Below are 27,199 nucleotides of genomic sequence, written 5' to 3'. Positions count from 1 at the left end.
TCAAGCAAAACACCCCCCAAGCCCCGCCTCCTTTTTTTCACGCAATGAAGCGAGTACTTCCCGGACAGGTACTTCACCTCTTTGCTGCCAGGATGCGACGCTCTTACTTTCACCTTGGAAGCCAAAGCGTTTCTTCTCACTGACACTACCAAAGCAGGTAAAGAGAAACGTCAATATTCGTTTTGATAAGCGCCGTGCCGCGCCGCGGTCAGGTCTTTGATGGCGAAGTAAAAACACCGCTTACCGATAGAATGACTAACCAGACTTCGTCGGGACTTTCGGTGAAATATCAGAGCCTGAAAGCAGTACTGTATTACAATGGGGAAATAATTAAGCTGTTGATCATGTTTTTCACTCACCGGTTCGACGGTAACGTCGGCAGTGTTGGATCTTCACTTCCTGAGGAATCTCAGTGATGGCAGCGCCAAGTGGTGGGACCCCAACAGACCTAATTGAACACCTGTGGCGTTAGATGGTCGACGTTGTCGCCTGTCTAAAATTCCACTACTATTGTTTAAATAAACCCCCGATGAAACACTTTAAAGTATTATTTACGTTATGTGTAAACTCTGTTTTTTTGGTTTGTCTCCATTGTGTGATCTAGAAGAGTACTTGTTTTCTTATCAAGCATACAACATACAGTAGCCACAGTACTGTATTTTTATTTTTATTTTTTTAGTTCAGGCAGTAAAGAAGACCAAATGATGGTAATCAAAACAAAAACAATCTGGTCCTACTGAAATGACTGCCTAAACAAATGTGAAATATGTAACAGCACTGTACAAAATTGATTTAGGCACCCATCACAACAGTGGTTTTATATAGAAGTCAAGTAATTCATCCATCCAAAGGTTAAGCGAAAGTGTTTTTCCTCATTCCATTGGTTGACATTAGGTTGGCTGACATTTGTCACTGTGTCACACTTTCTAGTCCACACCTACTTTAAACTATTAAGCACACCGCCTTAACTAATATGCTCGGTTGCCACTCAGCGTAGTTGTTCTCTCTTGTGTACAAATAGTGATCATTTGAAAAAGAACGTGACAAGCAGCCTAACTGGATGCAATTCATGTTTTGTTCCCATGGCAACGGGTCATACGTGATCGCCACACGCTGACAGGCTGCTGATGTCTGCATTCAACCATCACAGGCATTACATTGAAATCAAGCATGTCGTTAAAAATATGCCCGCTCAGCGCCACACTCTGTGGACATGATGTTAGAGGTCAGATAAGGGGTGTTAAGTGCTACTGCCACCCACCATATGTTTCCCACAAAACAGCTGCTATAGTTATCCCAAAATTTGGGTGCTTCAAAATGTAATCTAAAGAAACTTGCTCTCGCAGTCTGATAATCAGGGGATCATGTGCACAGTTTTCACTGGATAATTCTGGTAAGAAGCTTTGCTGCAAGATCTGCAATCCATTTCTATGCTAATGCAATATCCGGTTGATAGCAGTTCATGCCGTTATGGAAAGCCGTTTGAACATTGATTCCATATTTGCCCGAGTTAAAATCTAGATTTAACATAGTTTTGCTTCACTAGCGACTAATTCTTGGACCTCAAGATGAAGATCAAGAATATCGTATAAAGTATCTGCTCAGAGGCCAACGCATTAGTTGCGAATCACTGTTTGTTTTGTCACTCCTGCTCATGACTGGAAAGTCCAGTCTGACATTTCCTCAGGCCTGAAATTACTGAGGCTGTCTGGGAAACTGCTGAACAACAAATTGAAGCTTTACTGTGTAAAAGTAATGTAACTTATTGGGCAGTCGTAATGATCCCTTTCCCCCATTTTAGAAAAACAATCCATTTGCGTCACCTTGACACCTTTCTTCCTTCATATATGTCTTGTGACTTTGCTGATGACATAACCTCGTTGCACCTTTAACAGATCATTTACACGCTTTTGTGTCATTAATGATTAACACTTATAGGGATTACACGGTTCACAGGTTGCCAATTAATGGCCTTTCGGACAGTCGTAATTATTCTCCTTGCAAGTTGGAGTAGGCTTGTTCTCTTTTGACTTCATCCACCACCAACAACAAATAAACTGAGAAAGAAGAAGAGTTAACCCTGAGCATAGGAAAGCTTTTTCGAGATGGAGCGTGTTATGCAATGGGCTACTTTTACTGACCGCTGATGATGCCAGTCAGCCGGACTGTAACATGAGTGTGAGAACTTTGTTGAGCTAAATTAAGCTATTGGAGTGTATTGTTTCTCTGCCGTGTGTGTTTTGCAGTCCAAGGCCCGGTGTGGATTCAGTATGCTTTTCACCGCGCTTGTTATGGCGTATCAAAGCACATTCTTTCCTGTTGATGACTCACCCACTGGGCACGGCACCGGCTGTAAGGGAGCCCCCGAGATGCCGCAAAATAGCTCACACACTCATTGAAACCATTCCACTCTTTGCATAGAGTGTATTTAAATGCACTTAATACAAGATTCATATTCCCCTGTCAGCCATTTTGGGACGCATTGTGTTGTTCAGGTCTCCACATTCACTTCACAGTATCATACAGACATGAGGCGTGGCTAGAAAACGCTCATAGCGTTGCAACAAAAGCATGAATAAACACAGCCCAGTTGTGGCATGTGGGGCAAAGGGAGGAATGTCTCTCACAGAAACATGAGTCAAGCAGAGAGCCAACTCCTTATCCCCTAAAAGAAAGTGCAGTTGTTGCATGTGTTTGAATCTTTTGTGCTTGCATATTCACATGATCATCATAACCCGGGTTACTCCTACCCTTTCTCGGCAGCACCAACTGCTGTCGCGTGACCTTCAAAGGTCAGAGTGCTGCTCTCGGCTGCTCCACTGTGATCTCCAGCACCGGACGTCGCGCACCAAGAAGGAACGACGGCAAAGATGATGTCACCTTCGCCAACTCACAGCGACAGTAGTGGGTCGTCCAAGCCGGATAATAACCAGGTGAGTTTTTTTTTTGCTGAGTTTGCTGCAGATTCAATGTTTTTTATATATATATATATATATATATATATATATATATATATATATATATATATATATATATATATATATATGTGTGTGCTGTTTTGCCTGCTTCTTCTATAGGACAGTTGGGAAATTGTTGAGGGGCTCCGGGGGGTTCCTGACGTCATGCAGCAGCCTGATCTACAGCAGGGTTTCCTGTTAAAGAGAAGAAAGTGGCCCATGAAAGGATGGCACAAAGTGAGCGCCTCATAAGACTAATTAGGGGTTATTTATTCTGATGCTTATTGAACTGGAACCAACAGCCAAACACACAAGGCTGGCAAAGCGTCATTCCACTCAATGTCCTTGGAGAATTATTAACATTGCTGTTGTGTTTCACCATTTAGAGATTTTTCCTGCTGGACAGGGGCATCCTGAAGTATGCAAAACATGGCACGGATGTAAGAATTTCCTTATTACACTGTTGTTGTCGCCATTTTTTTATGCCAATGCACATTTTGTTTCATCGGCAGCTAAGAAAGGGAAAGATTCACGGTTGCATTGATGTCGGCCTTTCTGTCATGGCCATCAAGAAGTCGACCATGTGCATCGATCTGGACACGGAGGACAACATCTATCACCTGAAGGTACTTTTCAGGATCACATGCAAAGTAGGCCACTTACGATATAATTCAATTCGCTACTTATTTCCGGAGCACAGACAAAGTCTCCCGAGATATTCGAAGAGTGGGTGTCAAAGCTGCGTCACCACCGTGTGTTCCGGCAGAACGAGATTTCCTCATGTCCTCCTTCTCACCACTACCACACTCATACCTTTTCCTCGCCCTCCCTCAACGACTCTCTAAGGAGGGTAAGTTGGGTCAGCGCAAGGTGATTTGTGGAAAATTGCTAATTCGCAACGAGTCAAAGTCATTTGTTGTTTTACGTCCCTCTCACACAGAGGGCGACTCTCCCCAAGCAGACGTCCATCCATCAAGCCAAGGTCACCTCTTGGCTTCTCTCCTCAGAGGACATGAACAAGTGTGCCAAAGGTTTGTTTAAACACAATCAATTGACTTTACTTCCTCATAATCGTTCCACTTCCCTTGTGGGAAGTTTCATTTGAAAATAATGATGTTGTTCACCCAGACTTGGTAGAGTGTGAAGCCTACCTACAAGAACTCAACCTGCTGCTGAGTAGTATGGCGGTCATGCATCGCACGTATTCTTCCTCATCTATCAGCGGACTACAAGTAAACAAATACATTCTTTGTTCAAACGGGATTGTCAGTCAGATTGGGTTCACAAATATCTTGTGTCATCTACTTCTGACATCTAAAAGAAAGAGAAGAGGACCAAGAAATGGCGATCCAAGAATAGCAAAAATAGCAAAGTAACCACACAGGTACTTTTCATTTTTTTGTCCAATGCACATTGTGTTTATAGTAGCATATATAATGTTACTTCTTCATCTTGCCATTCAGATGCCTCAAAACAATGCCTCCAATCCTAATCTCCCTACGATGGAGGCCAACAGCCAAGAAGCGTGCCCGGCATCTCCGGACTCTCCCGTTGAGGTTTCTCGTATGCAAGAGAACTTCAGCAGACTAGCAAACAACAGTGAGTCTGCCCCTGAGATCTTAAAAAGCCGTGTTTGTGTCATTTGAATAACGATGCCCTTTGTTTCTGTTTCTTTCTCTTCAGTCCACAGCACCCTGAAATCAGCCCATAGTTCTCTGTCAGCAGAAAGGGAGAGATTAAAGCAAACGATTGAAATGCAAGCTCCCCAACCCATGCAGGTTACGGCCTTAAAAAGCGCCTACGGCTCGGTGAGTGATGCGCCCATGTGATTACACAATAAACACCGGCCGGCCCTAATAATTCTCCCTGCCGACTTTTATCATCCGACCAGGAATGTCCAGAAGAAGGCCATTCTTTGGTCCACCAGGCATCAAATGAAAGCAGAGCATCAATCCCCGAGTCGATATCAGAGTTCTACGATGCGCAGGAATACCTTCTCTCCTCGTCCTCCTCCGAGAATGAGGTGATGCTTGGTCGGCTTTATCAACTGCTCTTTTCACTCAAGTCACTCTTTTATTATTCAACCACACATAGGGCTCTGAATTTTCTTTCTGTTTTAATCCATATTTCTCTTTGGTTTATAACCATGGTTTGGTTATTAAAACAAACTTTTTAACCTCGATAAAGCTTTAATAACTGAAGCATCAGTGGTTTATTTGAGAAATCATTCAGCATTTTAGTCAAAAGCTTTCTGACCTAATTCATTGGTTCACTCTGTTTGCCCGCGCTGACCTTTCACTCTTGCTTCGTCACCAGCTCTCCGACGATGACTCGTATATCAGCGACGTGAGCGACAGCATTTCCGTGGAGACCTGTAGCAACGGAGGGAGCAGACACAATTCGGGTACATGAAACACACGGCGCTGCGTCACGGGCAAAGGGAACCGAGCTCGTCCGCTTCCAGCGAGGAGTGTGACTAATCCGCTTGAGTGTCGCTTTTCAGAGACCGATAGCATTGCTTCATATTTAATGAGCGTTGAACTCGGTCGACGCTGAAAGGCATGTGGAACAAATCTGAAAAGTGCCACCGTGATTGTCGACGGTGTAAATGAAATTACGTGCATCCGGATGAGCTAATTTGAGAAAATCGAATCCGCAATGGTCTGTGTTGGCCGTATTTTTAAGTCCAGCTAATTTGGCATCTCAGTCTACTTTTGGATTTCTCCATTTGACTGTTTCCAACTCTTGGCAGTGAGCAGCGTCGGATCTGTGGTTCGCCGTCGCACCACTCTGCCTTCGCCCAGTCCCCCCAGCAGCGTGAGTCTGTGGAACATCCTCAGGAACAACATTGGCAAGGACTTGTCCAAGGTGGCCATGCCGGTCCAGTTGAACGAGCCACTCAACACCCTGCAGAGGTTTTGTGAGGAGCTAGAGTACAGCGAGCTGCTGGACACAGCCAACAAGACCACCAACCCTTACCAGCGCATGGTTAGAGGAGAGAAGTTTTCATTAAAAATAATACTACTATTTAATCATCAGTCATTTTTTTTTCCTCCACAGGTATATGTTGCGACATTTGCCATCACCGCATACACTTCTTCCTACTACCGAGCTGGAAGCAAACCTTTCAACCCGGTCTTGGGAGAAACGTACGAGTGTGACAGACCCGACAAGGGCTTCAGGTTTCTCGGTGAACAGGTACGTTTGACACGGCCAATAGTGAAGTTTGTTTGTGACTTTGGAACGTCGTATCGCTTTGTCAGCGCCTCCGGCGACGCTGCCGTAGTTTGGAATAATTGGTAAGATCCGGTGACTCATTCTAGATAGTATCTGCATGAGGAGGAACAGCAACCACTTCCTGTTTTGTGAGTATTTTTTTTTTATATCCCTGTCATTGCAGGTGAGCCATCATCCACCTGTGTCAGTATGTCACGCTGATTCAAAGAACTTTTCTTTTTGGCAAGGTGAGCATGAAGAACGTTTTTATGTAACGTTCCGTTGATGGTACTTAAGGTCAAATTTGTGTTAAGAGCAGTTGTCTAAAGATATTATTCTGTACATGTGTGAGGTGTTTTGTAAACTGCAATGAATTTTGTTCCCGTCCATTTTAGATGTTCGGTTGAAAAATAAATTTTGGGGCAAATCCATGGAAATAGTTCCAGTTGGTACTACCCACGTCACACTGCCTTCGTGAGTCATTTGTTTATTTACCATTTGTGTGATGAACGCTCTCTTCCTGCCACACTAATGTAAACCAGCACCTTGTAGAAAAGTATTCAATGGATTGAACTTGATGAAATGCACAACTTTGTTTGTGTTTGGTAGCTTCGGGGACCATTATGAATGGAACAAAGTGACATCCTGCATCCACAACATCCTCAGTGGGCAGCGATGGATTGAACACTATGGAGAGATGACCATCAAGAATGTCAACAGTGACACTTGCGAGTGTAAAGTCACATTTGTCAAGGTCAGACGATACAGATTTTGAGTGCCCTGAATGCAACACATGTACTAACATAGTTAGAAGTAACACTAGCAAGCATACAGTGCCCTCTGCTGACCAAAGAGGGAATAACATAAATAGCCAGCCTGAAATTAAATCCTTTTACACTTTGGACAGGACAGTGTTGGATGTTCTTTGTTTTGACATTTCATTGCCCTTTTATGTCTTTCAGGCAAGCTCATGGAGCTCCTCTGTCAATGAGATAGAGGCTGTGGTGACCGATTCCAACAGAAAAGTGGTACACTCCATGTTTGGAAAATGGCACGAGTCCATTTTTCAGGGCGACCCGCCCTCTGCCACGTGCATCTGGAGAGCAAGTGAGTGAACAAGACAGAAGTATGGCGCCGACCTTACAATGATGTCATACGCTTATTTGTTTCCGTAGATCCCATGCCAGTGGACCAGGACCAGTACTATGGCTTCACTAAGTTTGCAGTGGAGTTAAACGAGTTGGATCCCATCCTGAAACCCCTCCTGCCCCCTACAGATACACGTTTCAGGGCGGACCAGAGGTTAGCATCAGTTCATTTGCTTTTGGAGTACATTTTGGGAGGAAAAAGTACTAAAGAGCCTGCGCACACTTCAGGCTTTTGGAGGAGGGAAATGTGGAAGGAGCTGAAGAACAGAAGCAGAGGATAGAGCATCTGCAGAGAGAGAGGAGGAAAGTGCTGGAGGAAAACAACATGACACACCAACCGCGCTTCTTCAAGTATGCCGCCACTCGACTCGCGTGTTTGGGTGCACAATCAGACGTGCGCACGCGTGTCTTCTTTTCCACCCACACGACAGTGAGATAACATACGTACACATGTCAGTGTGTCACAAGTGACACGCCCCATTTGTTCAACACAATAACAAAAAGACACACAGGCACCGTGAATATTTTTTAATTGGGATCAAGAAAATATCTACAACTACTTTAATTGTATTTTCAGGAAGTCGGAGAATGACTCGTGGGTGAGCAACAACTCATATTGGGAGTTGCGCAGAGATCCCGGCTTCACCAAAGTGGACTTCCCTGTGTTGTGGTGACGGCTTTTATTTCCCTGATAAAAGAGAGAAGCGCAAAACGGAAGTGAAACAGGCCTAAGGTGGTCTTGATCTGTGTCGTGGTCACCCAAATCAGAATGGACTTCCTGTGCCCTCTTTCATGCACCAGCAGAATTGTTTCTTGTTTTAGCATAATCTTTATCTTTGTCTCACCTTAATTGTGATTTACACTGTTAGTGTAGACTCAAATCAAAGTTTTATGGATCAACATTTACCAAAGTGCCTTGGATTGTAACCTAAATTGGGAAAAAAAGGACTGCTGCTTCAAAATCGATAATAAACAATACTGAAGATGGCCACCTTTCCCCCCCCTCAAACTCAATGTGCTATATGAATGAATTTGCTTGATGATCTCCACAGCTATACAACACGATGGAAGACGACATGACTCTTCTTGGTTGAGAAGTATTTGCAAGTATATTGCTTGACAAATTGTGACCTAAAAAAAAAACACCTGTCTGTTCTTTCTGACTTAAATTGTGCTGCTATCTGAACCACAAAAAAATTCCACCATTTCAAACCACATATCCAGATTGCACGATACACCTTATGTGGTTCTCAGGCAGGCAGGCTGCTTGGTTGGCTGGCTGGCTTGTGGCCTAAAGAAATCCCCATCTGTGCCATCTGAACCACAAAAATCACAAAACAATTTCAGAGAAAGAATTCAGTGAAGCTCTTTTTTTTTTTTTAGAAACACAAAGCTGCTTGAGTTGAGTCCGGTCTGTGACTCCATTGGGCGGAGACGCAAAGTAGGCGTATCGTGGGCGGAAAGAATAAGTGTCATTTGCAACCTTCTCACTCCATCGTTCGGCCATTACCACCATTTTCTAATAACTCCCAGCGCGAGAACTATTTCTAACTAGTTCTGACAACAACTCGTTCGCTTCGGTGACATTAATCTTGTGAAATAACATCATCCGCGGAGCTTTGACAGCGACGTCGCAACCTACTTTGCAGAACTTGCAGTGTAAGTAATCGTTAACTACTATTTAAATGTTGTTTTGGGTGAAGAAAATGGGACGATTGTGCTCATCGTTTTTGCTCAGGGGCTGTTATGTGATTTAATTCGAGAATCCGAGTCATGAGACTCGTTTTGGACCGCATTTAGAAGCGCTGCCGGAGACAGTACGCGCGTGTGTGCAGCGGCAAACCCGCCTTTTCTAAATGCCACTTTTAACTCTTATGTTTCTAATATAATAATTCTAAACGCAGTTGACATTTGAAGAACTGTACCGACTTTAACAGATTTCTCTGAAACCATTAATGCCTATGACGTCATACAACGCGGTGCGCTTAACCTGGATTATGTGGGATTCCCCCGTTTTTCATTATTATGATAATATACTCATTGAATATGATTATTAAAAAAAGGGAGAACTTGTCACATTCCCAGAGACAAAGTTCTACTAAACTTGCCACTCAGTGGCATAGTGGCGGCTCAGTGGCATAGTGGTGGCTCAGTGGCATAGTGGTGGCTCAGTGGCATAGTGGTAGAGTGTCCGCCCTGAGACCGGAAGGTTGTGGGTTCAAACCCTGGCCGGGTCATACCAAAGACTATAAAAATGGGACCCATTGCCTCCCTGCTTGGCACTCAGCATTAAGGGTTGGAATTGGGGGGTTAGATCACCAACTGATTCCCGAGCGCGGCACCGCTGCTGCTCACTGCTCCCCTCTCCCCCAGGGGATGGATTAAAATCACACGGGGATGGGTTAAATGCAGAGGACAAATTTCACCACACCCAGGTGTGTGTGTGACGATCATTGGGACTTTAATCTTAATCTTAATCTTAAATGTTTTCAGTTGTTGATTTCACTCCCAGACAACTTTCTTTTTTTTCCCCCCCAACAATCCAAAGACATGACGCTCTAACTGACTTCAGGTGACTGTTGCATGTTTGGCCTTTGAAATATATGAGACTGCAGATGTTGTGTGTTTTTGCATGTTTGTTGAGCTAAATTAGTTGAGCGTATATTCTTTGTTATACACTTGCGGAAACTATGGAGTAATAGTATGAAAATTGCCTTCAGCTCTTTTGTGTTCTCATTCTTCCCACAGTTCAAGCTATGTTTTCCAAGGCCACTGCCAGATTTGTCCGTCAGGTTGACCCAGAAGGAAGCCTCATCCCCGTGTCCGTGATGAATGACTCTTCCAAGCTCCTTCCGACGGCTCTGGTAGTTAAACACAAGCGGGTTTGGTTCTGGCAGAGGCCCAAATACCAAACGACAGATTTCAAGCTCAGTGATTTGTTGCTGGGTGACGAGGTGCTTATACCTGGTATGTACTAGGTGTTTATTTTTTGATAAGAGTGCAGTCATTCATGTACCCGCTATATTTCTAGCGCCTAATGTTAATTTCAGATGTGTCCAGGAGAGATTTCCTGACCTATGTGGGCGCGTATGGAAACAAAGTCAGCGGCAAGCTGGACGTCGAGATCCTTTCCGCCGAGGCTCAAGGCTCAAGTAAACTCCTGTCGGATTTTGGCAAGCTGGATAAAGAGGAAGTGGATGTGAAGAAGTTGTTACAGGACTCCGAGGGGAGGTGCTAAATAATTCATCGCATTGTACGACAGAGACCGGCGCCTACATTGTCCACCCATTGCATCAGGTTGGTGAACATGGAGCACGAGTTGGTGCAGCAGCTGGAGAAGCGATCCGACGTTCTGGCCGTTGTCAAAGAGAGGATCCTGACCACTGCTGCCTGCACCGTCACACAGACCCAAAAGGAGCAGTGTGCTTTGCGTGCCATGCTGAGAGTGTTGGGAAACTTGGGGGCTAATATGAAGGTAAGGGTTGTTGTTGTTTTTTTTTTACTTGAATTCACTCATTCATAATATGAAGCAAAATAGCAAATGTGTGTGTGTTTGTCATTCCAGGCCTGTATCGAGAGCAATCACAGCAATGTTTCTGTGGAGGTCCGATCTGATTTCGTCATTGCATACGGCGTCCTGGAACTGGAAATACAAAAAGAAGGCCACTTCAGTGAGTGTGTCTGTGAGACCAGCGTAAAAACGACTTCTTCATTCTTGGAACGCTAAAGTAGTTCCCGGAAACACTTTTCTTCTGCGAAATGGCAGATTTTGCTATGAATGAGCATGTCATTTCAGAGCTCTGCCTTCGTCCTGGGAAAATCGGGGGCTTTGAAACCATTACGGACAGGTCGTGGTCCTCTGAAGATGACCTTGTGGTGGATGGGATGTGTACAGATGGGAATATTCCAGAAGAGCAACCACAACAAAATGGTTAGTTTGATCGTACGTTTTACTGCGGTTTACCTTCCACAATCTAAACGCCATTCACTCTTCATTGTTTTGAAAGGGAAGTGAAAACTTGAGTCATTGAGCCCTCTCATTCTATATTAGGATCTTTTGTGGAAGATCTCTCTCCACTAGCCGCGCTCTCCCAATCAAATCGGCAGGCCTTGTTCCACGACCTGCAAGCCATCCTGACCAACAGAATGACTCTCTCGGATCTGCAGTCCCACGTGAGTGAACCTTCACAAGGTGACCGCAGATTACATTTTGAGGTCATATCTTGTGGTTTTCAGCTGGAGGAATTGCACTTCGGCAAAACACCTGACACGGCACAGCAGGAGAATCAATTGGACTCTGTCGACGGCACCTTTGCCTCCCTGAATTCTGTTCTTCTGTTGGTCAGTGCTTTGGAAGGTGAGAGGACATTTACACCCTCAAGGCCGTATTCCTGCAAAGCTTTTTCTGTCTTATCATGGGATCGTTTTTTTTTTGTGTCTTATTTTTAGAGCTGCCTGATGAAACTTTAAGCCTCATGCGTGACAGTCAACCCGAGTTCTTAGAGGCCTTCAGCACTCTGGTTAGTACTTTCAAAAACTCTTCATGATCACTGTTTTTGCTGACCAAAAATTGAACCCGATTGGCTGCTGAAACTCATCACCCGTTTCCCTTCCTTCAAGTTGAACCTGATGGAGGAAAGCAGCCGTCGTCTCTCCTTTGGATTTCTTCCGACTCTGCTGGTTGAGCAACAAGCTTTCCAACAAGCGGAGAAACTTCTCAGCTCCATTGGTGTGACCTTGTCTGTTGAAAACAACCAACTCTGGTTGGAAATGGAAAAAAAAGATGAAGTGCAACTTTTGGTCCTTCGCCTCAGCGCATATGGACTGTCCTTGCTGTGCAGTGGACAAAAATAGAATTCCCCTTCCTGTATTATTTGTTATTTTCCAATTTTTATAATGTACCACGACTGAGTACTCTTATATTTACAAACTATATCAGTGTTTCCAATTGGTACTGATCTAAGGTGCATGCATGTTTTACATTTTGCATGAAATATTTATCAACTTTATTATACTTTAATGTTGGCAACGAGTGAATACTCAGATGCACATTGATGTACATTGTGCCTTTTAATTCATCGGCCGAGAAAGATGAATATAGAAAAATAACCACTGAATAGTATGCTGACATTTCTTTCTCATTTCTGTTTTAAAATGGACCATTTAATGTATGCACTACTATAAGTGCACTATGTTCATACAGAACCATGCTAAAACTGTTTGCAATTTCTTGCCGGAGATGATATTCTACTTTTATCGACGCTGCTATTGACCATATCTATGAAGAAGAATTTGACCACAGATATATTTTTAAGTTGTGGATTATTTATGTTTTATTCATGAAGTACGACTCCATGTCATTCTTATGTGTCATTTTTATGCACTTAAATTTCTTGTCTGACAAGTTATAGTTTTGAAGGATATTGTTCACTGTAAGTGATCAGAAATAAAAGGTTCTCACATTTAATTAGTGTGTATTTCTTAAGTCACCATGATTATCCTACCACACATTTTTAAAACGTTGCCGTTCACAGACTTTGTACCATACAGTTTCATTGTGTGCTGGTACTGTCTGTGTATAGTATTTTTCAAAGGTTCAACTGTATGGTCCAATACTTTACTGCAGAAATAGCGCCCCCTTGTGGATGTGTCTTTTGACGTCAGTGCTGATCCATACCATACGTCATACAGACGCTATACTTCTGACCAATCAGGACGTTGCTTGTTCCTTTATATATACGTATATTTTATTCATAATTACAAATAGTATAGGATTTCTCTACAAGTGAAATGTTTTGACGTATTACATTTTTTAAAGAAAAACAATTGAGCGAACGCAAACTTCCGCTATCTTCGCTGATGCTTTCTTTCTGACCAATCACAAGCCACCTTAGTTTGTGACGAGCTAGCATTGCTCACACATGCGCACAAGAAGCCTCACGTTTGAAGAGAAGGAGCTCAACAGCTAATAGCACTGGTAAACCCCATGAGAATTTGATTATTTAAATTTATATTCCTTCTACTGTACTTTTACATGTACTCCAATCACAATTGATTACGTGGGACCCTATATTACGTGATCCTAAGGGTGAAACCACGCCGAAAACGCCCTACTGTTGTTTCGTTGTGTGATAGCATGTTGTGCTAACTACGCTAACATACATATGTTTTTATATTTCTAAGACACAAAATGGAGACCCCGCAGGATGTGCAACCACCAAGGCAGCAGCCTATGTTTTATATCTGTGGAGGTAACTTTTCTCATTGCTATGTGACGCATCATTCAATATATGGCGCATTACATTTGAGTCCAGCGTCTCTTAAGCATTCTCATGCGTTGTTTTTAAAACAGAATTTGCATAGTAGTTCTTATTTGATTTCTTTGTTTACAGAGTGCCACACGGAAAACGAAATCAAGGCCCGTGATCCAATCCGATGCAGAGATTGCGGCTACAGGATCATGTACAAGAAGAGGACAAATAGATGTATCCTTCCAATGCTTCTTTAAAAAATCTGTCCATCCTTTTTCTGTATGTATGCATAATAACAGTGGCTTTCCTTGACTGTTGATTCATAGTGGTTGTTTTTGATGCCCGGTGAAGCGGATCCTTTATTTTCTTTTGTGTCCTTTTGTCTTATCATGTGAATAAACGTGGCAACTTGATGAGTGACCCACATTTCCTCTGTGTTCTCTTTTGACATTTGGCCATATATTTCCCATTAATCTTGCAATATTTATGAACAGATGTAAAAGAATGAATCCACATGAGACAGTATACATATATATTGTCCAATTCCGTTGGAATTTAAGTTCAAAATATTTTTTTAGTTTAAATGTATTTAACTATTTGCATGTATTTTAAAATTACATTTAAATAGGAAAAAAATGGCGTTGGCACAGGGCACACTGGCCACAGCATCAGGTACACATACACTAAATACTTTTGATAATGTACAGTATGTACTTGTATTTCTTATTTGGGTGTTTTGCCACCATGTTTTTTTACTCAAAATAGCTTTTTTTTAACCACCAAAAGGGGACATTTTTATAAAAAATATATTATTTAATACGAGTGTTTTCATTATGCAGTAGACTTGCACGGTGATGTTCATGTTTAAAAGTTTTTTTTGTTTTATCAAGGATGAGCCCACGGAGAGGCGTACTTTGCATGCTGCATTGCACAGCCATCGCCCCTCCCCCACAATGATGTTACGTCATTCAGGGGGTGTTTCCTAAAGGAAACCTCCCATCCAGATGAAGCTGCTGCGGCTTTGAGAGCTCGGGAAAAGGAAGAGGAAGGACGCACTGCAGAGGCGGCGGAGCCATGGGGAATGTACAGGAGAAGCCCCCCGGCAGCATAGGAGGAGTATCCAGACCGGACCAGACAAAAAGGGGGCCCACAGAGAACAGGAGCGAAACCAAAGGGGTGATCAACGGAAGCGCCGAGAGGATCCCAGCCCCCCAGCTCCTTGTGATGGACGAAAGTTATCTGGATGCCCCAGCAGGGGGCCTCCCCCCCAATCTAGCCCGCATCAAGAATGAGGGCAACTCTCTCTTCAAACATGGACAGTTTGGGGACGCTCTGGACAAGTACAGCCAGGCCATTGACGGATGTGCTCAAGCAGGTCAGGTGACGTCTTTAGTTTTACTCAAGACCTATAAGTCAGCTTCTTTATAATGAAGATTGTCTTCTATAATTGTTCTACCTTCAGGCATCAGCAACCCTGAAGACTTGTGCATTCTGTACTCCAACCGAGCCGCCTGCTACCTAAAGGACGGCAACAGCGCCGACTGCATAGAGGACTGCACCAAGTATGTTTGTGTGTGCGTGTGCGATGACCGGTGACCCACAACGATGTGTGTGATCCTCTCAGGGCCCTGCAGCTGCAGCCGTTCTACCTGAAGGCGCTGCTGCGAAGAGCCATGGCCTACGAGTCACTGGAGCGCTACCACAAGGCCTACGTGGATTACAAAACCGTCCTGCAGCTGGACACCGGCGTGCAAGCGGCTCATGACGGTGTTCACAGGTCAGCAGTACCAGTGGGAGGCTTTCAATTGAGTCAAATATTCCAAATAACTTTGATTGCATTTGTTCAGGATCACCAGGATGCTGATCGAGCAGGACGGGCCTGAGTGGCGAGAGAAACTTCCGCGTATTCCCGCCGTGCCGCTAGCGGTGCAGCGGGAACACCGCGAGAAACCCGCCAGCGTCCAGCAGGCCCAAGCGAGGGCGGCCTGGGCCTCGCAGGAGGAAGGTACGTGCCGTGGCGCTTTCTCATTTCCCGTGTGTGTGTTAAGACATTCAGACAGTGTGTAAATTGTGTGGCATCAATAATTTAGATGAGAAGGAGTCACGTAGTGTTGTTGTAATGGAACAATTCAGGTCAGGTTTCCTCCCGCAGTGCATCTGTCACATGACTCAGCTCTTTTGTGCTTATGATTGCCCTCTCCCATCCATTCACCGATGTGAAATCTGATTTGTGTGTCATGATCATCGTCTCCACTGGACATATTTCTTTTTTTTTCTCAGCCAGGCGAAAGGAATCCCGCTTGAGCGCGTTGAAACATGAAGGCAACGAGCTGGTGAAGAAAGGTCACTTTCAGGACGCTCTGCATAAGTACAGTCAATGCCTGGCCTTAAAACCGGACGAATGTGCTCTCTACACTAACAGGTAGAACTTGAAAATGAATGACACTCAATATTTAATAACATGAGATTAATATTTCCAAGGCCAATGCCCATTAGTGCTCCTTTGACTGAACAGTGTGGAAAGGTTCCTCACACGTACTGTCTCCCACAGAGCCATCTGCCTTCTGAAGCTGAGCCGCTTTCAGGAGGCCAAGCAGGACTGTGACTCTGCTGTCCGTCTGGAGCCCACCAACAAGAAAGCCTTCTACAGACGAGCGCTAGCCCACAAGGGTCTGCAGGTGATAGCTGTGCAAAGGCAGCATGTGTTACGTAATGTCTTTCAGTGGTTAAAATTATTCACCACAGACAAAGCACCTTCACGAGGCTCATCACCGCTTGTCCCCCGCGCACAACCCAGGACTTCCTGTCAGCCAGCGGTGACTTGCAGGAGGTCCTCCAGCTGGACCCCAACGTCAAGGAGGCCGAGCAGGAACTACTAGAGGTCACCGCCCTGCTCAGACAGAGCCTCATGGACGACGCAGTGCACACGTAGAGAGAGGGGCACGATGCAAACGTTACCTCTGCCAAGGTTCATTTTTACATTACCAGCGAACCTAAATGCCCTTTAACGCCACAAGAGGGCGACAAAACACTACTTTGTATTTACTCATTTCCTATTCTCTGTCATGTTCATTTACATTTTTTGTGAAAACAGGAAATTATATCAAATGTCACATGATTTGTATTTATTTTTTCCTCAGATTTGCAGCTGAGGTGCTTACAAGGGTTGTCAAGTGTGAAAACCTCAAAAAGGAGCAGAGCGATATCAACACAAGGTGGAGTGAAAACTAAAGTGTTACGAGTGTGCCTTAGTCAGTTATGATGCAATATGCCAAGTTTGACTGCAGTTTAGTTTTGAGGAACTCATGTACAGTGGAAATTCAGAAGTGTTTTTGATGCGGTTTTATTCTATTATGACGTCAAGTGCACGTGTTGCATGTACTTTGGGTAAATAGCACAATTGTACAAAATTAAAAAAGAGACTTGATTTGAGAAATTTTATTCTTTAAAGATATGCATTTGGATGCACATTACAAAGCCAAAAATGAGTAAATATATGCTTTCTCCAGAATGAAAAAAGTTACTGTAAATAAACTCCTCGTTTGTTGTTAGCATTCGGAGACTTAAAAGGAGCTGTATCATGCTATTTTAAACTTTCCAAAGCGAATTATATAAAGATTTATGATTACCTTTGGCACAAGGGCAATCTAATTAGAAAACACCACTTTGGGCATGTATTTATTGAGGAATCGGGATTTTAACAGCTCCAGACAAATTGATTTAGCATGATATGGCTCCTTTATGGTATTTTGATGACAATGAAGAGGGGAAAAAGATTTCCCCAAAAGGCAACAGCGTATTTGCATTCAATTGTGAGCGAAAGGGGCGAAAACGGTGACGATATAAAATGTGAAACATTTAAAGGAGAATACGAGTTAAAATACTTAATGACCAAATGAAGCATTTGTTGTACAACTGCTACACAACTTAACTACAACTTTGGCGAAACGAGAAGCAATGAAACGCTTTTTAGTGACATGATTTTTTATTTTTTTTTGCATAGAGTTTGTCGATAACATAATTTTGTCAAATTTATGTAAACTTAAAGAAAAAAAAAAAAAGGTTCAGACCCGACACAGGGCTGAGATGTTTGAAAAAGACTTTCCCCAAAAATGGAAAATATGCAATAATAAAGCACTTTTGCACATACAATAATAAATGTTAAAAAGAAAAATGTATTGACTCATAACTGTGCTACTAAATGGTCCCTCCCTGTAAGAATGGGTGGCACGGTGGTGGATATTTTGTGGGTTTTTTTAAATCTCCACCTTTGCTTTTAAAGAGCAAGCACATTACTTGCACATGTACATTCAAGTTGACCTTCGGTTAAACCATTTTGACTCCTTCCACCCTTCACTACCAACCCTGTGACATTCCACTTCCTGTTTTCCACAACGACACTTAAGACAGACGGTTCGTGAGGAGCGAGTTTTTTTTTCTTTTCTTTTCTAGATGTCTGTTGAGGTGCAGTCACGAGTGTCGGCGGAGGCAGCGTCTTCGGTGATATACAGAACCTCGCTGGGCGAAGACGTGTGGTGCTGGCTGCAGGCGGTGGGGTGGCTCCTCCGAGGCGGCAGCTGCTCCAGGCGATCGTGCTCCACCTCAGGCAGCGACATGACTGCCGGCGCGTCGCTCGGCTCGCCCTCCCTGGGCGCTTCCGTCTCGCTGAGCTCCGCCGACAGGCGGCTGCAGTGCGAGTCGGCCACTGACGGCAGACTGCCGCTCAGCGACGGCGAGTCCAATTCGGACGAGATGGTGCTGCGGCGTTCTACGTCTCCGTGTATGTGGTTGACTTTGGACTCCGCTTTGCCTCCGCCGCGTTTCCACAGCTTCCCTTTGCTCTTCTTGTCCCCCGCCAAGGAGGACGCCTCTTTTAGGTGGCTGCTAGCGCCATCCAGGCTGCTGCTGACGCTGCAGTGTCGCACCTTCTCCTCTTTGGACTCCACGTCTGCTTGCACCTCCAGGCTGTTGTCTCTGCATAGCACGCATCAACACAAAATACTTTCAAACACATATCAAGGCATCACTAATTCACAGCAGTGTGCCTTGTAGTAAGTCTGCTTGCAAATACTGTTGATGACCCTCAGGTGAATGTGGTTCGGTTATGCTGAGGAACTGTTCATGTAACATGGAATTCATAAATGTGTCCATGCTAAAATTAAGTTTTATGAGCCACTCAATTTTAATTGCTTCTTTAAGCAATTAGAAATTCCAGGGAATGACATTATTTACAGAGTTCTGCCATTTCCAGTTATTGAGAGCCGTATACATGCTGTACACAACTTGGCCACTAAGGGGCAGTGTGGGCCCTTGCGTTGAGATACAACTGGTAGTGCGTTAAGAAGCCGAAGAAGAGAGCCGCAAGGAAAACCGCGATAAAGTTTCGACAATAAAACTTTTTTTCCAGCCTACGAAAAGCATATATACCTGTGAGTATTGTTGAAAAGCCTGTCTGTGTACCTTCCTGTATCGTTTTTGTATGAAGTTTGAGGGGTTTAAGTGGAGTCGGTAGCGCGCTAATTGGCGACAGGTACGTATGGCGCTTTCTGTCGTGTATTAGCATTGCTAGCTATGTTGGTGAATTAATATAAAACGAGTTGAGTGTGAACTATGTTAATTTTCTTTGTGCGCTTGGTTATACGGGTTATTTCAGCTGGGGTGAAATAAATTACTTGAAACCAGCAACATTGGACGCTTCTGGGGGTCTGTTCGCTATCTGTCAAACTCAATGGGCTCAAGAAATGGGAGGGAAAACACACTATGCTTTTCTCATTCATTTTAATGGCCGTTGGGACTAGAAGTGTCTCAAGGACTGCCTAAAAGACCCGTTTTTAGCACTACTAGTTCTGTAGGAACTTATGAAGTTATATTGGTCATTATCAAGGAAACCTTTGGAAAATGCTCTGTTTCTAATTGTACGATGCCTTTAAAATGAACATTAAAGCAGGGAGATGGGGGTTAGTGTGATAGAGTATGACGTAAAAGGACGTTTTGCCCCGCTGACCTTTCCAGAGGCATGTAGGCACTGAGGATGGAGCCCGCCATCGCCTTGGTGCTGGCGTTGTCGCTTATGGTGCCAAGACTGACGGTAGCCGACTCGCCACTCAGACTGCAGCGCTCCTTCTGGACATCTGCCTGCACCTCCATCCTGGAAAACACAAATAAGGTCTAGTATTTCATTCACATTTCCCAATATCTATCAGGGGTCAGAAAGGGTTCAACTTGAACCAAACTAAATGAAGTTCGCCTGTAAAACGTTTTAGGTTCATCCTCACTCAATATTGTTGATTTGACATGTGGCTGTCACTTTCATTTCTCCCCTGACCTGTTGTAGCAGCTGCCTGACAGGCTGCCAGTTATGCTGGTGCCGGCGAGGGCCGTGGTGCTGGCGTTGTCGCTCATATTGTCACGCTGGGCCGAACCGACGCCGCAGCGCTCCATGTGGCTGCCGCTCACGCTGAGGCTCAGGCCCGTCAGGCCGCCCACGCTAGCCCCGTCGCCCAGGCTGGCGTTGTTCAGCCTCGTCTCCGCCACTGACGTCGTGTCTGGACGGACAAAGAAATTTGCGGTTTTACTTCTGCAATACTTGCGTACATATGATTCTTTTCTCCGCGTATTCATTTTGAATACTTCACTAGGAGGTTATTCACAACACGCCAAACGTTACCTGTCACTGCTGCACCACCGCCCAAGTTGTCGTTCTCGTCGTCAAACTCGATGCGCACGCCTTTGCCGTTACCTGCCGACACCCCGCAGCCGCCGCTTCGGCAAAGCGAGATAGGCACCACGCCGTAGACGTACGCTAACATGATAGGCACGCCGATGCCTGGAAGCACATCATTGATATAAGTGAGAGATCAATCCTTGATTGGGCAGTGGTAAGCGAGCGGAAGCCATTCGTCACTTACCGACAGTCACAGCTGCCACTGCGGGCGAAACGATGACGGACAGCGTCACGCCGCCGGCAATCACCAAATTCCTCTTGTGCTTGGAGATGTCTTTGCCCTCGTAGCGATTATGGATCTAATTAAATGGGTGACAAACGTTCACAAACGTGCTCTTTTTCCCCCCACCAAACAGAACATGGTCGTGTACGACCTGGGGCCTCACCTTTCTGCCCACGTAAACCGGGATGCCGATAATCATCGCGGGGAAGGCGATACCCGCGATGAGGGCGATGCCTACGGGCGCCCCGACTAAGGTGCCCAGCTGCCACAGGATTTTCTTCTTTCTGCTCCAGGGCTTCTTGCCCCAGAAGGTACAACCAGATGGACTGTGGGGCACAAAATAAATGATGTTTTAGTATCATTGCTTGGGCTTTATTTATAGTTAAAACTATTCATTGATGGAAAACTCGGGCTCCGCTCCTGTAGCAAGACAGGGCCCGTGTGACTACATTTCCTTCATGTGCCTGTGGGGAGGGGTGAAGCAGCTTACCTGAGATAGTGCAGGTCAGAGATCTCTTTCATGCAGAGCCAGCAGAACTCGCAGCCGCAGACAGCGCAGGTCATGTGATTGCAGCTGCCGTCGTTCATCTTGATGATGCAGGCGGCGCAACGAGGGCACGGCTTGATGTCGTCACCTAGGAGACGTCAAGGAGCATCGTCAGCACACAAATATGAGCTGTTTTGCTGAATGGAATTCAAGGGGGACTTGTAATGGGGGAAAACTACTTTTCAATAACTAGTAAATGATAGTCAAAAGGTCATAATGTCTCCTTTAATGTGAGTTTTACATTTCATTACCTGCAGCGCCACTCTCCTGGCTGTAACTAAGTGACGACGAGCGGAAACTGCGCAAGCGGAAGTGCTGCGCCCGCTGCTGCCGCGCCGTGTCGCACGTCTGGTTGGGATGCCACAGCTGCTTGCAGTGGTAGCAGAACTCCGTGCCGCAGCCCTCGCGACCACACGTGATCTTCGGGCAGCTGGCGCAGCCGAATGCGATGACAGCGTAACTGTGGGTAAGTGGGGAAAACAAAGTTGCTGACAAGGCTGAGAGCGGGAGGGGTGCGGTTTTAGAAGTATGACACTAGATGGCAGTACAAGATCTAAAAATTGTAACGTTTACACTACTTCTGTTACGTTCACTGAAAAGAAACCCCATGTCGAGAAAATGACTTAAAATTTGGTTTATGGTGAAACTACAATTTTCTTGTAAACTTACAAAAATGCTCTCGTAATTACTTTAAAATAAATTACCTAAAAATAGAGTTTTTTGGTACATTTAGGTAAAATGATGCTTGTCTGAAATTGTAACGTGATGAATCTTTTACTAATAACATATTACTACCATATATGGCAATCATGGAGACAGCCACACACCGTTTGCAAGTACATAAAAAGTGTAAAGGCCCAGTGTGAAGTGTCAACACTGGCGTCTGCGAGCAGCTTCGACAGACGTGTGTAGCAACAGTAGTCATTTCGCCAATATACAGTGAATGGCGGTACGGGCTCGTTGCGATAACGACAATAAGCAGCGAGGCGATCTCATAAGAACTGTGCAGGACGCGATGGCACCCTGCAATCCATTTTATGTTGGGCTAAATTCCAAAACCAGCAGGTCCGTTTGTGTGCCCGATACAAACAGACAATACCCTTGCGTGCATGACCAGTGGAAGACACTGGAAGACAAACATCCGCCATTTGAGCTAATGTTTACTTGTGAGTAATTGGGAAAGAACGTGTACTGACTCTATACAACTTGATAGTTATAAATTGCTTTCCTCTGTATGGCTGCTTGAGATAGCACGTAGCTCGGTACTCACCCATTAGAGAGAATGTATTGGCTTGACACGAACTATGGGAGCATTTGTTGCAAAAGCATCGCCGTGGAAACGACAAAGGCTTGATGTTGTGATGCTAACAATTCCAGATAGAAAAAAAAATACTAAATTGTCTAACAGAAACTGGGGTTACCCTGGGCTGCTCACAGATAAAGTAAGCATTCATTTGCTTATATGCTGGGAAGAGTGTGAAGTTTAACACCTGACACTCACAACCCACGCAGCAACAGTTGTGTGGACATACTGCTGTTCCACCTCTGATGTTCCAATTTGTCAGTAAATCGTGCGCGTTCAGTTGGTCTTACCCGCAGTCAGGAGCTGGGCACCAGCGGCAGTCAGGCTCGGCCACCAGCCACCGGCGCAGCATGAACTCCTCGTACTTCTCCATGAGTGCGCGGTCGGCCAAGATCATGGCGATGTCATGCGGGTTGAAGCGCTCCGAACACTCGGGGCAACAGATGTTGACGCGCGACTCGGAGATCTCGATGCGCAGGTACTGACGCAGGCAGTCGGCGCACGAGCGGTGGTGGCAGGTCATGATTTCGGGGAAGTGGTCGCGCGTGTGCCGCAGCAGGCACAGTGGGCACTCCAGCATCTCCGAGGCGCCTGCTGCCGAGGATGTCGACGGCACCCCCTGGACGGAGTGCGCCGACGTCCTGTCGGCCTCTGGCGGGACGCTGTCCACGCTGACGAGACCGGGCGGGTCCGGCGGCGCCCTGGACTTGCGCTTGGCGTCGCGGTCAGACCGCCGCCGCCGGCCAAAGAGCGCCTGAAGGGAAAGGCGGCGTTTCTTGGGGGTCTTCCTGACGGAAGGCAGGCTGACGGAGGAGGCGGCCGAGTTGAGCTCGCGCTCCGAGCCGGTGCTCCCATGATGTTGCTGGTGCAGGATGCTCATCATGACCAGAGATCACCACATGGGACACACCCAACGTGTTGGTAATGGATGGGAGGGGCGGGGAGACGTGATGTTAGGGAAGCCTGGGACTCATGTAAACGAAGCCATGATGGCCGGGAAGGCGTTTGTGATGGGATAACCTGAGAGGGGAAGAAAGAAAATATCACAAGGCTTAATAATCAAACATTTGACATTTTTTTGTGGGGATGGGGGATCAATCTTTGCTTCAGTCAGTAGACTTCATCGTTTGCATATCATAGTGCTGGCTTTCATATTCATTCATGGATCATTTCCCTCCATTTTTGCCCAAAAATTCAAACTTGATAATAACAAGACAGCTCATTTCAAAACAGCATATGGCATAAATTAGACGCGCTACATACGACTCTTGTGGTGGCTATGCAATTTGACTTTATTTGACTGTACGTTTACGCTGACATTTAAACATGTTGCTAATTAGTTTAATGATTTTTTTTTTTTTAAATTCGACTAACCAAACAGGATCGTAAAAAAACTTAAATACTGTGTCAATTCAATGGTCTTGCAGGAAAAAAAAAAATGTTCTTGGTTTGCGTGATTGAAGAACCAACAGGAATTAGGTTTCGCAAAGTCATCTGCATGGAAACAGTCTTTGTTTAGCAAACAAATTGAATGGAAACAATGTTTCAGCCGCACAGTGACAATCATTAGGTAAAACGCAGCTGGAAAAGCCTGCAGAGAAAGTGAGAGGGACTTTCCATCTCGGTGTCGTCACAGTTTGAGGGGGGGGGAAAAAAAAGTGCATTATCAGTGCGCACACTGGGCTGATGTCCCAGTTACTGAAAACAGGCCCTTGGGGGCAGGACGTTAACTGCAGGGACGCCGACCGCTTTTAACCAATGCCCGCTCTTTGCGTCAGCTACCAGATAGGCAACAATTATTTGTGCCAAAGCACCAAGCAACGGAACAGTCTAGTTTTCTGTTTAATATCCTTCTTTATTTAAAAATCGATTACATTTGCTATCATCGGAATATTCTCACTGCTTCCTGGTTCCTGCAACCAAAGCAAACAGAGGCGCGGTAACCCAAATACCAGCCGTGACTTTACTTGAACACTAAACACACACTGGGTCGCTAAGCCTTGTGTTTTCCTTCAAACGTGATTACGCCGTTGGTGCACGTCATTTGACTCATAAAATGTATAATGAAGTGAAACGAGGCGGCGGTCTCCGAAAGGTGTACGGCAATTAAACGAAGCAGGAATTGATATCAAAGAGGCTTTTCTTATCGACTTCAGTTGGAGTTTTTAAACTTATTAAACACTTTTCGAAGGTTCAACCGGTTCTTCGTCTCAGCCAAACCTCGGTGGGGAATAGGGATGACGTAATCTTCCTGCCATTTTGTGCCGTTCGCCTTCAAAGTAGCCCCTTGCACAATGACAATCTGGGAATGGGGAGATTCTGAGTGGACATCACGTACGCTGGCGTCCGGTGACATTCCAGTCAAAGGGCAGACTTCCTGAGAGCGACAATGTGCGAGCCTCCTGGCGGCAGCGTCGCTTTTTAGAACGCGTAGTATTACTGTGATTGTTTTAGCTTTCTCACGGACGACAAAGTAGCAAGCAGGCGTCCCGTCATTTTACACAGTGGGAAGAAAGCTATTGTTAGCCAAGGCCGTGCTGGTCGGGTGAAGGCTGCATTGCTATTTCCAGCTTGCTCATCTGTCAGCCAAAATATGTCTAGCTTACCACAGGCGGGCACTGAGATTCTTTTGTTGACATTTTGCAAAAATGCCACTTATCCCTTTTCACACTTCCTGTAAACGCGGCCATTTCCCTCCCCTTCACTGCTCAATATAAAGACATTAAATTGATACCAAAGTCGACTTTGCAATTTCCCCTCTTTACTTGCGCCATCATTAGATTCTGACGGTATGATAACCACGAGTAAAAAAGATTGCAGTATGTACTGCATGACTTGGGACTCACGCTAATGACTCCAGAATTTATTTAATTCCCGGTGGCTCCGTTTAGTTTGGGACAAGGCCGAGCAAGAACGTGACCGTACAAAGATGTTTGGCTGGGGAAAAAAGGTCATCGAATGGCTGTAAAAACCAGAGAGACTCGGCTCTCAAGTTCCTATCACGGTAGTTGTCTTTGCCAAGGGTAGACCCCCGCAATATACCCCTTAAGAGGGTAAGCAATTTCACACCACCTCTGTGTGAGTGTGAGAAGAGGACTCATTAAGAGTGAGCAATAAAAATAAGTCCCAAAGTAAATGAGGAAGGACTGTGCCCTGCAATTGACGCTTTATCTTTATGGTGAAAGGATTGCTGACAGCCCATCATAAAAAAAATTGTAGATGGCCTTCATTCTCATTTTGACTCTGTTATTGTTATAAAGTCTTCACTCAGTATCTGAAAGTTAGCACTTAAATTTGGGGCCTGCTTGTGGGTATTGTACAAAAAAAGATAATGTTCAAGATTTTTTTGTTTTGTTTATTGAATTCAGATTTTACTCTTGCAAAATTGCAAATTGCTGTAGCAAGGAAAGTATGTCACAAAGCATCAAGCTGTTTTTCCATAGCTCATCAAATGTATGAAATGCATGCAAATTACACGACGGCGTACTAGTCAGTACTACAGTACTATATAAAACCGACTATTTTTTGCAAAGCGCAACAAATCTTTATAATCTTGTGATCTTCCCGGAAGCATAGCTACAGTTCCGGTCGGGTCAGTTTGGGACATTAACTGTATAATTATTCTACTTCGCATTCATGTGACTTAAACAACAGAAAATGAAAGCAGTGAAGGAGAAATAAAGGAACGCCCAGAGTAACAGAAGCATCATTCGAAATGACGTTGATTTAGATTTAAAACATTACATAAATACTTTGCCACTAAAAATAACAATTTTAATCGTGTAGTTTGTCTGTAGTGAGCAACATTGACGTCAATAAAAATGATGACTGACTGCTCCTAATAAACTCTCCGCGGATTGGTTGATAGTCTACACGCATTTTCTCAGAAATTATGCACGCATAAAACAGAAACTACGATTTTTTTTTACGATACTGACGCATGAAATACCCATTGCAAATAGTTAGTGACGGTAAAAGGATGACGCACGCTTACAAAACAAGGTTTGCTCGTGGAAGGGGATGTTTTCTAAACATAAACAAAACAAAAAAAAATTGTTGATATTTTGCATGGGTAACCGTTGTTACCCCGATAGCGCTCGCTTAGCTTAGCTCCCAGCGCCCAACTTTAATAACCGTTCAAAAAGGAGTTGCCACCGATCTGCTTTTAATTCGTTTTCCACGTGCGCTACGGTTAGGTGCTTCGATTTGAAGCATTTCAAGTGCACATAGAAATCAAGGAAAGTTTCAACTGACGCGATCTGTCGTGCTTAACCTCAAAGGGAAGAAGTGTTTACATGCTAAGCGACTAGCTCTCCGTCGCCTCTGAACATGAAGGAAGTTGAGGCTTTGGAGGCGATTAAATAAAGATCCCGAAGTTCCGCGTCTTTTCGAGCAAACTTACCGTCGAGTTTGTCGGTGGAATGATTGCTCTTTGAGCTGACAATGCACTGCCGCGTGCAGATCGTTTATAGGGGTGGAAAAAAGTTGCCTTTGCAGTGGACGACCAAGGTAGTGGGTGAGTCCGTCATCAAGTTAAACAATTGTGAAAGTGGAAGTCACCGGCTTCCGGTTGAAATGTTGAATTCCACAATAAAATGTTGAGGTAAGAACCCTGTTAAATGAGACGCTGATTGTCCTTGTAATGGAATATAAAAAACAAAACAACGTAAATCAGGTGTATTAAGCTTTAAAACGGCGCATTTAATAATATAACAATTTCAATGTATTTTAATTATATCGTAAATAATTCAAAGTGGGAACCTTATTTAATGTAAAAGAAAACGTTTAATTGTAAAGTGCATAGTTGTACAAAAGAAATAAGGAACAAAT

General features: G+C 44.6%; 5 protein-coding genes across 8 annotated transcripts; 4 read left to right on the top strand and 1 right to left on the bottom strand.

Annotated features, from left to right (window-relative positions):
• Nucleotides 1–8,308, top strand: LOC133145010 (oxysterol-binding protein-related protein 3-like). Of its 2 annotated transcripts, XM_061268073.1 has the most exons (22): nucleotides 1–157; nucleotides 2,764–2,933; nucleotides 3,078–3,194; nucleotides 3,344–3,397; nucleotides 3,470–3,583; nucleotides 3,658–3,807; nucleotides 3,898–3,988; nucleotides 4,086–4,189; nucleotides 4,279–4,341; nucleotides 4,421–4,556; nucleotides 4,641–4,765; nucleotides 4,849–4,980; nucleotides 5,274–5,361; nucleotides 5,710–5,945; nucleotides 6,018–6,155; nucleotides 6,358–6,421; nucleotides 6,569–6,647; nucleotides 6,783–6,927; nucleotides 7,136–7,280; nucleotides 7,349–7,475; nucleotides 7,550–7,672; nucleotides 7,899–8,308. In XM_061268073.1, exons 2-22 carry the CDS (start codon nucleotides 2,871–2,873, stop codon nucleotides 7,993–7,995), a joined length of 2,391 nt encoding a protein of 796 aa, XP_061124057.1. In that variant the 5' UTR covers nucleotides 1–157; nucleotides 2,764–2,870; the 3' UTR covers nucleotides 7,996–8,308. The 2 variants fall into 2 exon arrangements, with proteins under 2 accessions (XP_061124057.1, XP_061124056.1); XM_061268072.1 differs by having other exon boundaries at nucleotides 3,344–3,583.
• Nucleotides 8,309–8,460: 152 nt separating this feature from the next.
• LOC133145021 (gasdermin-E-like) lies at nucleotides 8,461–12,788 on the top strand. 2 transcript variants are annotated; one of them, XM_061268089.1, is made up of 10 exons: nucleotides 8,461–8,980; nucleotides 10,070–10,288; nucleotides 10,372–10,552; nucleotides 10,619–10,796; nucleotides 10,887–10,992; nucleotides 11,118–11,252; nucleotides 11,373–11,494; nucleotides 11,558–11,678; nucleotides 11,771–11,841; nucleotides 11,942–12,788. In XM_061268089.1, the coding sequence occupies exons 2-10, from the start codon at nucleotides 10,078–10,080 to the stop codon at nucleotides 12,173–12,175; spliced, it is 1,359 nt and encodes a 452-aa protein (XP_061124073.1). In that variant the 5' UTR covers nucleotides 8,461–8,980; nucleotides 10,070–10,077; the 3' UTR covers nucleotides 12,176–12,788. The 2 variants fall into 2 exon arrangements, with proteins under 2 accessions (XP_061124073.1, XP_061124074.1); XM_061268090.1 differs by lacking the exon at nucleotides 8,461–8,980 and adding an exon at nucleotides 9,811–9,893.
• A 417-nt stretch (nucleotides 12,789–13,205) lies between these two features.
• On the top strand, nucleotides 13,206–13,992 carry polr2k (RNA polymerase II, I and III subunit K). The gene is made up of 4 exons (XM_061268105.1): nucleotides 13,206–13,298; nucleotides 13,505–13,572; nucleotides 13,714–13,806; nucleotides 13,899–13,992. The coding sequence occupies exons 2-4, from the start codon at nucleotides 13,512–13,514 to the stop codon at nucleotides 13,919–13,921; spliced, it is 177 nt and encodes a 58-aa protein (XP_061124089.1). The 5' UTR covers nucleotides 13,206–13,298; nucleotides 13,505–13,511; the 3' UTR covers nucleotides 13,922–13,992.
• Nucleotides 13,993–14,549: 557 nt separating this feature from the next.
• Nucleotides 14,550–19,230, top strand: LOC133145025 (sperm-associated antigen 1A-like). Of its 2 annotated transcripts, XM_061268097.1 has the most exons (8): nucleotides 14,551–14,947; nucleotides 15,035–15,134; nucleotides 15,197–15,349; nucleotides 15,420–15,577; nucleotides 15,853–15,994; nucleotides 16,124–16,250; nucleotides 16,370–16,540; nucleotides 16,713–19,230. In XM_061268097.1, the coding sequence occupies exons 1-7, from the start codon at nucleotides 14,647–14,649 to the stop codon at nucleotides 16,502–16,504; spliced, it is 1,116 nt and encodes a 371-aa protein (XP_061124081.1). In that variant the 5' UTR covers nucleotides 14,551–14,646; the 3' UTR covers nucleotides 16,505–16,540; nucleotides 16,713–19,230. The 2 variants fall into 2 exon arrangements, with proteins under 2 accessions (XP_061124082.1, XP_061124081.1); XM_061268098.1 differs by lacking the exon at nucleotides 16,713–19,230 and having other exon boundaries at nucleotides 14,550–14,947; nucleotides 16,318–16,528.
• LOC133145012 (E3 ubiquitin-protein ligase RNF19A-like) lies at nucleotides 16,996–26,925 on the bottom strand. Its single transcript, XM_061268075.1, has 10 exons — nucleotides 26,772–26,925; nucleotides 22,660–23,389; nucleotides 21,318–21,526; nucleotides 21,010–21,154; nucleotides 20,683–20,845; nucleotides 20,481–20,595; nucleotides 20,240–20,398; nucleotides 19,898–20,117; nucleotides 19,577–19,720; nucleotides 16,996–18,546 (listed from the first exon to the last, which is right to left on the bottom strand). The coding sequence occupies exons 2-10, from the start codon at nucleotides 23,250–23,252 to the stop codon at nucleotides 18,021–18,023; spliced, it is 2,274 nt and encodes a 757-aa protein (XP_061124059.1). The 5' UTR covers nucleotides 23,253–23,389; nucleotides 26,772–26,925; the 3' UTR covers nucleotides 16,996–18,020.
• Nucleotides 26,926–27,199: the final 274 nt, after the last annotated feature.

Source organism: Syngnathus typhle, linkage group LG20, assembly GCF_033458585.1.
Source record: "Syngnathus typhle isolate RoL2023-S1 ecotype Sweden linkage group LG20, RoL_Styp_1.0, whole genome shotgun sequence".
NCBI classification, from domain to species: Eukaryota; Metazoa; Chordata; class Actinopteri; order Syngnathiformes; family Syngnathidae; genus Syngnathus; species Syngnathus typhle.
The sequence above is the reverse complement of the archived record's forward strand: the minus strand, read 5'-3'. Positions and strand labels throughout refer to the sequence as shown.